Source organism: Populus euphratica, unplaced genomic scaffold, assembly GCF_000495115.2.
Source record: "Populus euphratica unplaced genomic scaffold, PopEup_1.0 scaffold2251.1, whole genome shotgun sequence".
NCBI lineage: Eukaryota > Viridiplantae > Streptophyta > Magnoliopsida > Malpighiales > Salicaceae > Populus > Populus euphratica.
Genome location: NW_011502082.1, coordinates 15,665 through 26,447, shown reverse-complemented (window position 1 = coordinate 26,447; position 10,783 = coordinate 15,665). Strand labels below are relative to the sequence as shown.

The 10,783-nt window shown below is 30.9% G+C and overlaps 1 protein-coding gene across 1 annotated transcript; it reads left to right on the top strand.

Moving 5' to 3' along the window:
* The first annotated feature begins 346 nt into the window (after positions 1 to 346).
* Positions 347 to 5,222, top strand: LOC105118816 (pectinesterase 31-like). The gene is made up of 6 exons (XM_011016858.1): positions 347 to 722; positions 814 to 918; positions 1,801 to 1,878; positions 2,437 to 2,624; positions 4,190 to 4,363; positions 4,740 to 5,222. The coding sequence occupies exons 1-6, from the start codon at positions 480 to 482 to the stop codon at positions 4,909 to 4,911; spliced, it is 960 nt and encodes a 319-aa protein (XP_011015160.1). The 5' UTR covers positions 347 to 479; the 3' UTR covers positions 4,912 to 5,222.
* The last annotated feature ends 5,561 nt before the right edge of the window (positions 5,223 to 10,783 follow it).

Below are 10,783 nucleotides of genomic sequence, written 5' to 3'. Positions count from 1 at the left end.
TTTTATTTTTTATCTTTTTATCACTGCTTAAAATTAATTTTTTTATTCTCAAATTATATTTATTTTAAATTTTTCTAATATTTATCAAAATTCATTATTAATTTCATCTTTTTTATAATTTTAACCCTAAAATTTAAAAACTTCATCTGAACCTCAACAATATTTTTAATATTTATATACGGAGGTGTTTTACTTCTCAAGATCGTACTTTATTCGGTTCTATGTTTACGCGGTGAATGAGTGATTATTTTTCTCCCAATAAATATGTTAGTAATGCCTTTATTTTATTTTATCTACAGTTTTTTTTTTTTAATCCGACCCACTGCTTTGTGGAGGCCAGGATCTAACATTAAAAACTAAAACTAAAAAAGTACTAAAACAAACGAACAAATCCCAATATTCTGTTAATTCTTTTCCTTTCCTCAAATCGATCTCATCGCCATTTCACATAGAGAAAGAGACTTCTATAGGATTAATCAATGGCTAGTCGAGTGGTGACGGTGGCACAAGACGGGAGTGGAGACTTTACGACGGTGCAGGAAGCCGTAGATGCGGTGCCACTCTGCAACACGTGTAGAACTGTGATTCGTGTGCCACCTGGGGTTTACAGGCAGCCCGTGTACGTGCCGAAGACAAAGAATCTCATAACTCTTGCGGGTTTAAGACCTGAAGACACTATCTTGACTTGGAACAACACTTCTGCCAACATTGATCATCACCAGGTGCGCCTATTTTCTGTGATTTCTAGCTTGCTCATCTGGGTTTTTGAAACGTGTGTTTGGAGGTACTTGATGTTGGGTTTTTGGGCTGCAGGCTTCGAGGGTCATTGGAACTGGGACGTTTGGGTGTGGGACTGTGATAGTGGAAGGAGAGGATTTTATTGCTGAGAATGTCACTTTTGAAAACTCTTCTCCTGAGGTAATGTGGACTAATCTTTGTGCTTAACAAGGTCGCTTCCTTTTTTGTTGTCAATTTTGTGGTGGCTTCTTGTGATAGAAGAAGATTTTTGGGTTCTTACTGTGTTTGAGGTGTTGGGAATTTCTGTTTTTATACTAGGAAGTACGGTAAATTATGTTACGAATTCAATTTTGTAAAGTTCCCAGACAAAAAGAAGCCAGAGTTGAATAACAGGAATACTGGAATGTAGGAATAGAAAGTTAGCTAATGGATGTATTTCTTAAAGAACAGCAGGCGTGATGAGCAACTCTCATAACAACCTCCTCATTGTAATTTATTCATCATGATTATTACTCAATCTGTTACAATACCAAACTAAATACAACATCCATTTCTTCTAGAGGGAATTGCTCTGCTTTCCTTATTGGCCACTCTTGGCTACATAAACTGAAAGATAGCAAAACAGCTTAATCAAAATGCAGCGTGAGAAGTGATTGAAATGGTGTGCACAGGTGATTAAATGAGATGCATCGTTTCACACAATGTTCCCATTGCTTTTAAATTTTCCAACAGTCATCTCCTCAAACCCTTCTCCATCCTTAGCTGAGTTAGGTTGTGACAAATTCATTGGTGTGATGTGTAATTTTGATTTTTTTTCATTATTCATTTGTTTTGTTGAAAAAATGATTTTTTTTTATTCTGTGCATATTTTGAAATTGAAGTTTAAATTGTATGAGCATTGGGTGTGAATATGGTACTTAAGAATTCTTTTCTTTTAGCCACTGGTTGTGTCAAAAAGTATGATTTGAGGTGTTTTCTATGTTGTTTAAAGTGAAACATTTTGAATTGTTTAATAAATGATTTGAAGCTATTGATCTGTGTTTTTTATATACTTGTATCCAGGGTTCAGGCCAAGCTGTGGCAATTAGGGTGACTGCTGATCGGTGCGCATTCTATAATTGCCGGTTCCTTGGCTGGCAGGTATATTAACTGTCACATTTGGTGTGTTTCATGGATCATTTACTTCATCATTCATGTTTATTTATATCATAGATTATTAAGAATTTCATTTACCCTCCAAATATGTTAATTTTATAGGATGGTAAATACAGTGACAATGGATACTTATCTCTATTGGTAAACTGCACTTCATATGAAAACTTAATGGGAGGGAAATGCCAATTATAATACTACATCGTTAATCAAAATTGCTTGTGCACATATTTACTAGTCATTGATAAATTGTGGGCATGTTATTCGAGCTATGCTCAAATTGGAAAACATCATTAATTGGTTTGAAACATCTAAGAATGGGCGTGTTCTGATAAGTGGGAAGTACATAATAAAATGGATGAACTCACTGTTCTATTGATTCTCTAGGATTCTGATGGCTAAGGCTAACAATTTGTGAGTCAATAATTGAGCCAGTTTGTATGCTTTGGTATCCTGCAAGTGTATTATTGGGTTTCTGAACTATAGGAGGAGGTATTGGATGTACACAAACCCAAAAGCACCTGTTCATGTATTTTCATTTTGTAGGATACTCTCTATTTGCATTATGGGAAGCAGTATTTGAAAGATTGCTACATTGAAGGAAGTGTGGACTTTATCTTTGGGAACAGCACTGCTCTCTTGGAACATTGTCATATTCACTGCAAGTCAGCAGGTTTTATAACTGCTCAAAGCAGAAAATCTTCTCAGGAGTCAACTGGTTATGTCTTTTTGAGGTGTGTTTTTATTGGCTTTCACCTTTATTTTCAATTGTTCCTGCCTCCCATTAAGTTCTCAGTCCAGGTTTTTGCAATGTTAGCATCTTTTTTCTGGAGAAGTTGGATGGCGTTGTACTGACTAAATAATATTTATAAGCTGTCTGATAGCTTTTTCAATATGAATCAACATGAATTTCTATGTGATGAAAATTTGCTGGCATTTTAAACTCTATCAATTACAAAAACTCTGTACAGGTCCTTACAGTTTTCATATCTGCTCCCTAACCCAAAGAGAATAGTTTTGGTGCATTATTGGCATCGAGCTGCAGTCCTTATCCCTATAGTTATTGAGATTTCTATAGCATGATGTTGATACACATAGGAAATTTGCGTCTTATCCAGAGATGGATCATGATCCTAGACTTATAGAGTGGACACCAAATAGATTAGTTGGAAATTAAATTGTTGATTTCTGTATGTTTACAGAATTGTACAAGGAGCCTCTTGAGGACATTTTTAAATATCCTTTGGAGGACAATTTTGAAGTGTCCTGACTTTAAAACCTCCTCATTTTTACATCTTTTAGAACAACAAGGTACCTATAGTTATTAATTGTCAGATTTCCAATGTAGGTTGTCTTCCAAAGAGAAAGTTGTCATTCTTCTAGTACTACTTCCAACAACCATGTCAATACCTTTTTCACTCTGGATGGATGTAATGCAATGCAATGTAATGTAGTGGAAAAAGGAATCTGTGCTCATTTTTCTCCCATTACATCGCTCTTTTTTTTTTCCTTCCAAACATTTCATGTTTGTTCTTCATTTTATATTAAGTTGACCATGTAGTTTATTCCTAAGTAGTATTGCAGCATGTAAGGTAGAAGTTACCTGGTTTTGTTGTATTATGCAGTTAGCATTCATGTTTTTGGTATGTTTCTCCAATTAAATCTATAGTTATGTAACATTCACTACTTATATCTGGTGTTTCTATAAGTCCAGGTTAATGACATTGTCAATGTTTATTGAGGAGACTTTCCTTTGTTTTTGATATCCTGCGTTCATTCCAAATACTGGGCTTTGAAGTCATAAACTATGTGATTCATTGCTGAAGTAGAATTGTACAGTTATTTAATCTGTTATTTCTGATTAAAGATGGAAAATGGTTACACACACACACACACACACACACACACACACACACACGTATCAGATGCAAAATCAGAGTCCTCTCAAAATGGTTACACACACACACACACACACATCAGATGCAAAATCAGAGTCCTCTGATTTTTCATCACTTTCTTCATTCACTCAGAATATTTGATTTTCAGCCCATGTCATATGACCTTGTGTCTCAGAAACTTGGTTTTATTACTCTGTAATTGTCATCTTATATGAGATAGCAGTCCCTGTAACTTTCGCCTACTGAAACTGTGCTGGGACAATTTGCTTATACCAATACCATCACCTTTAATACATTATTCTTGTAGGGTTATGTCGGGCTAGGAGAACATATCTTGGTTCTTTTGGTATTCTGTCTTGTGATGGTTTGTGCTGCTGTAATTAATTATCACTTTCATGCAGATGCGTGATTACTGGTAATGGAGGGACTTCATATATGTACCTTGGACGCCCATGGGGACCCTTTGGAAGAGTGGTCTTTGCATACACATACATGGATCATTGTATTAGACATGTAGGATGGAACAACTGGGGTAAAGCAGAAAATGAGAGAAGTGCTTGCTTTTATGAGTACAGGTATTTTGGTTTAAATCATCATCATGCACCGTTTGATTTTTGGCAGATTGCTATTAATTTGAGATTTGACAAATAACGTTAAATAAAATTTTCATCTAATGAACCATATGCAGATGTTCTCAAGAAAGCCTAAGACTGACAAATAACCTTTGGCTTTGCCTGATATTTGATGAACTTTTACTATTCTTGAAGGAAGAATTGCCATCATGTAATAATTAATTTTATTCTCATGCTAGATATCTGTCCCAAAAAATAAAAAATAAAAAATAAAAAACCCTTTAATGACCTGCTTTCTGTTTACTTCTTCCAGTGTATGATGCTAGTTAATAGGTAGACATGTTTTTGCATTGCGTGACTGCTTTAGTTGAAATTGCAGGTGCTTTGGGCCAGGTAGTTGCCCATCAAAACGAGTGACATGGTCAAGAGAACTGATAGATGAAGAGGCAGATCAATTTCTGATGCATTGTTTCATTGACCCGGATCCAGAAAGGCCTTGGCTATGCCAAAGAATGGCCTTGAGCATTCCATACTCCGCATTGGAACTATAAGCTTCAACAATAAGCATGAACAAACAGTGTAGAATGAACCAAGCTCCCAGCAAATAATGATTACTTATATGCACGACTAGTTTATGTGTAAAAAGTATGCAGGCTTTGTCGCCCATAGCACAATGCTTTTCTTTGGAAGAGTGGTTCTAAAACAATAATAGAATTTTTGCCTAGATTTCAAATATTTGCTTTCTTCTGTTGTTTAATAAGCTTGGCTTGTATGATTTGATAATCATGCCATGTTAAATGTTGACGTATCGAGTATTTTGTTATTAGAGCAAATCATGAGTCGTTTTGGAAACTTTGGAGGAGCCAGAGTATTGCAGTGTTAGATAATTAAAGAAAACTATCTTTTCTTTGTTCTCGAACCATTCCCAATTTTCCTCAACATGCAAAAGGGAAATTCATTACCTTGTGTAAAATGGCAAGAGACAAATACAAGACGTCTTTGATCACCTTGTGTTGGATTGGATGAGTGGGATGTGCCTATACACACGTGGACAATTGTGAGTAGCCATGCTATGTAACCAGTAACTTCAACAGAAAAGTTCTGTATCTTCTCGAAGATAAACCCAAAATTAAAGGAAATGAAGAAAAGGACTTCAATTAGCTGTTTGTAGAGGTGGGTCCCCCACTTTGTATGTGGGTTGAGTTCTGTGATGTATGGTGTTTTTGGTAAAAATATTGAAAAAGTATTAAAAAAATGTTTTTTTATTTGGTAAAAATATTGAAAAAGTATTAAAAAATGTTTTTTTATTCTTGATATTACTTGATGTTAAATTGAAAGATTTCTGTACGTAAACTAAATGAAAATTAGATCTATGTAAATGAAAATCAAATTATTTTATCTTCAATAAAATCTAGGTTTGAAATGTAATTATATGTTGGACTTAATTTAAAAAAAAGGCTATTTTGTTAATTAAACAATCTTTTCTTCTATAGTTGAGGAAAAAATAGAAGTTCTCTAAAACCATACAAAAATATTAAAAAGTAGTTTTTAAAATCATAAAAAAATATTTAAAAAACTTCAATTTAATTACAATATAAAATAAAAGAGATAGAGGTTTTACTATAGCTATTTTACAATTTATCATCTCACATATCACTGATAGCTATTTTACAATTTATCATCTCACATCTCACATATCACTATGAATTTTAATAGTGATTTTTTTAAAATTTTAATTTGATCATCAAACTTTTTTTTTTTTGGCATAATTGATTCCTTTTGCACTTAAGTTAGCACCTAATTGTATTTTTTGGGAGGGAGGGCTAAATTAAAATATAGAGTACTTAAGTGAAAAGAGCAAATAAAATAGGTGGTGACTTTAAAATTTATTCTAAAGGTTCATTTTAGTCCCCCTTTTTTAAAGATATTAGGTAATTGATCCCTCCCATTTTTAAAAATATAATTTTGATACCAAACTTTATTTTCTTTTAAGTTCAATTTTGGTGGAGGAGAGAGAGGGGGTTGTTGGATTCTAATATATAGAGAAAAATTTTTCGTTGGAAATGATTTCTGCTGCTAAAACAATTGATTTTTGTAAAAAATAATTTTATATAATGAGGAGAGTTAAGATTATATATTTTTTTTACCTGAAATTGCCTAAAAAGAACATATTTGAGCTCAAAAAGATTTTTTAGTTTTGAGATGATTATGGGTTTTGGGAAGATTTTTTTGTGTTTGTGGAGGACATGGATTAGTTTAACAAGGTTGGAACGATGTTTTCTAGGTATTTTAGGTAAAATAAATGAGTTGAAAATAAGTTTTTAGGTTAAAAAACAAGAATCATGTCTTTTCAATCTCCATAGTGATCGTAATCTGGTAAATTATAAACGACTCGTCATCTTGTTTTTTTTTTTATCAAAGAATATATTGTCCACCCATTAAATTAAAAAATTAAAGGCCTGTGTGCATCGATTTGAACTTGTAGGTCTGCGAGCAGGACCTTTCTTAGCGGGCTAAACGCTTGGCCTATTTACCAAGCTCACAATGTTTGGTCTCATTATTTTACTTGTTTTTATTAATTTTTATTTTTTTAGTAATACCTTTTTCTATGTCTTTTTAAAAATAATTTTTAAATTTATATTTTAATCAATACTTCGTCTCTGTGATTTTGTTTTCAGTTTTTTAACCTTTTTAAATAGCAATTATTTTGTAATTATATTGTGTGTGTTTAATTTTTTAAGGTTAATATGATTCATTTGTAATTTTTTTATATATTTTATATAAATTAAATATTTATTTTATTTTTAATATATATAGCCTTACATAATATTTCTCTCCTTTTATTTTATTTAGTAAATTTTATATGTGTGTTGATTTCTTTTGCAAATTGATTTTAATAAATAAATTTATTAAATACAATCAAGTAAATAACTTATTTTTTACTCTTGGAAATTTTTTTCCCCATGTTATTGTGATCACTTTATTTAAATAACTTATTTAAATAAAACTAGTTTATTTAGTTGGTCGGGATTATAACCCAAGTTATTAAATTTCTCTTTATTTTTTTTTTAAAACATGCTTGTGACTTAAATATTTTATTAGATAAATAAAATGAATCAATAACATAGCATGTGAACCAATTAGTATTTTTTTTTTAAAAAAAAACTAATACTTTCAAAAACAAGTTTGGCAAAAACAAACTCTCATGTGTTTGCAATCTAAAGAAACCCTTATTATTTATTAATAACCAAAAGAAACTAAAATAAGCAAAATGAGGTCAATATATCATGACCAAAAGACATGATAGGAGCTCTAAGATAACGTTTAGTTATTATCCAGATACATAAGATTGGATCAACTCACAAACACTAGCAAGGACCCTACTACATGTTTCTAATGGGCCAAGGACTCGGTCTAAGACTAAGGCATTGGAAGAGGCATTGAATGTATTGGTTTTGAAGATTTCAACCAAGTCAGATTTGAAAGTTTATTGGAGTATCAAGAGGAGGCCTTCATAGATCTTAACCATGTGCAAGAGGGGTCCAATCCAACCTTTTTTGGGCCATGAGGTTTCGACAACAAGTCTGACAATTTTCTAATTTTCCGACCAGCCTTATGTTTATGATGTTTCTATGTGTTTTATGGATTCCTAATTAGTTTTGAACTTCCTATTATGTATGAGAACATTGATCATTTTCTTTAAGTATTAGGATTTATTATTTTGTTTATTTCCTTGTTAGGTGAAGAGAAAACACAACAAAAGAAACAAAAGAATCTTGCTACAACTTGGAAACAACATGGTGGTTACCTTTTCTTTTAGTTTCTAATGAAAAGTTATAAATAAACCCTGAATCAGTTCTATAATATTTTTTTTCCTTCTCTTTTTCTCACAACAGAGTATAAATTTAATATTATGGGCTTTATTTTATTTTGTTGGCCACAAACCAAAGCTTGTTTGGGCATAATTAATACATTTTTTCAGTTAGGATTCAAGGTTTGTTTGAATCAGGTAATAGGCTTTTTAGTTTAAGGTTTTTGGGTTAGTTTTGTAATTGAGCCAAATCAGTCCACTAGGGTAGATTCATTAGGGTTAATTTTTCAAGAACTATTTAAATTCATGTAATGTAAATTTTGGCAACTATTAATGAATAAAACTTCTGAATTTTTTAGTTTTAACATGTAAGTGATTCTTGTATTCTTTAGTTCTTGAATGAATTGAATATGACTTTTCAAATATTAACTAACTGTGTGGTGTCATTTGACTTCATTCTAATAGTATTGGTGCCTTGAGGCAAGTTTCTATTGTGTCACACTCCTATCAGACCCAGTTCAGCTTTCTAAGATCATATTTCAATCTTGATTGTGGGTTATGTGACCATGTGATCATAAGGTTCTCATCAGTTAGTATCAGAGCTAGGCTCTAAAATAAGGTCATATCCTTCTGTTATTCTCGTTTTCTTAATGTTGCTTTAAGTTTTTTAATGTTTACGTCATTCATCTTCTAGTTCTTTGTGTCTACGAAATCTAAGCAAAAAAGAGAGAGAGTTATATTTCATCTTGTTACTGTCTTTAATCATATCAATAGTATAGGAAAAAAAGACTAGATAAAATTTAAAGGTTGATTCAATTTTGCCATAGAAACACAATTCTTAGTGAATCATAAGCAAACCACCTCAGAACCAATTGAAACTTCATATTCTATCTATTAGGGGTAAGATTGCATCATATATTAAATTTGGCCTTATTTTGATAAATTTTGCTCGAGGTTTTAATTCGAGATTCAATTTTACAATGAAAAAACAACTCTGAGTGAACTATAAGCACACTACCTAAGAATCAATTGAAACTTTATATTCTATCTAATGGGGGTGATATCAAACTATTTATTAAATTTGAGCTTATTTTGATATTGTTTATTTGAGGTTTTAATTTGAGATTGAATTCTGCCGCAATTGATCATACAAGGGGTTCGAGTGCCTAAACATAAAAGAGCGACCTATAAACTAATATTTATTGTTTTTTTATTAGAATACTAAATATTGAATTATAGGTCATTCTGATATCGTTTGGTCTGGTTTTCAATTATGGTATCTAAAAAAATTGCATAACATGTGACATTTATGTCAAGTTTCAAAACATGATCTTTACTATTTGTTTTCATCCAAATCTTTTTGTTTCTATGATAATTGGGTTATTTAGGAGTCAAGCAATTATTTTCACTAATTTTCCCTTTTGTTTTATTTCGTGTCTTTATTTCATCCATAATTTATACAAATTTGCATTGTTACTTGCAAAATCATAATTATAGTTTTGTTTTGCTTTGTTTTTAGTGTATTTATTGATTCTTATGTCTAAAAATTATAATTGGATTGCACTGCAAAGGCTACTGATACAACTAAAAAATGGATATCTTTTCCCAAGTGTAGGAGTGTTGAAGTAAAAAATAACCCAACAAGATCGGGTCAAACCACAATAAGATTAACTATATAATAATAATAATAATAATAATAATAATAATAAAAAATGTAGAAGTGTCAAAGTAATAAATAACCCAGCAAAATTAGAGTCGAACCACTAGAACAAATAATAATAATAAGAAGAAGAAGACGTTAAAGAGGACTTTAAGATGTAAGATTATTGTAAGGATTAAACAATGATAAAAATAAATGTCAAGATTAGAGGATCAACTAATAATATTTCAAATAACTATAATATAAACTCTTTTTATTACTCAATTGGAAACCACACACAAAGAAGGTTCCAATCAAATTATAAATTGTGAACATGATCACATTAGTTATCTTATTCGAATAATACTAATATTTATAAATATTATTAGGTATTCACAATTATAACTTATGTTAACAACAAATCAAGTTATTTTCATAGCATAGGTGTCGGTTATACCATACGGTTGGGCTATGAAAGTACCAAGTACTTGTTGTTCCAAGAATACAATATAAATCTAGATTAACCATTTAACAAACAAAGTATTAAAAATAAACAAGATAACAAATACAAAATATTTTAGTATCAAACATTAAAGTCCATGTTTAGTTTATATTATACTTATTCTTACATAATTAGTGTAACCTTTTTACCTTGATATAATAAATTTAGCTAAAAATAGTGAAGAAGAGAAGCATAAATAAACAAGATAAGTGTATGATATAAGTTAACTAAGTAAAAGAAATGAAAGACATAAACAAGAGATTAATAAAAACAAAACTTAAACATTACAAAAATATAAAGAAAGAGAGAAAGAACTGATTGATACTTAAAAGTGCATTTTTATCAAGGTTTTATATCATCATTTTGCACTTGAAGTATCAATAACTCCTTAACTAAAGCATGTTTTATAATAATATATCTAATAATACTTAATACCTTTAATTTATGGTAAATGTTCATTTTAAATATAGG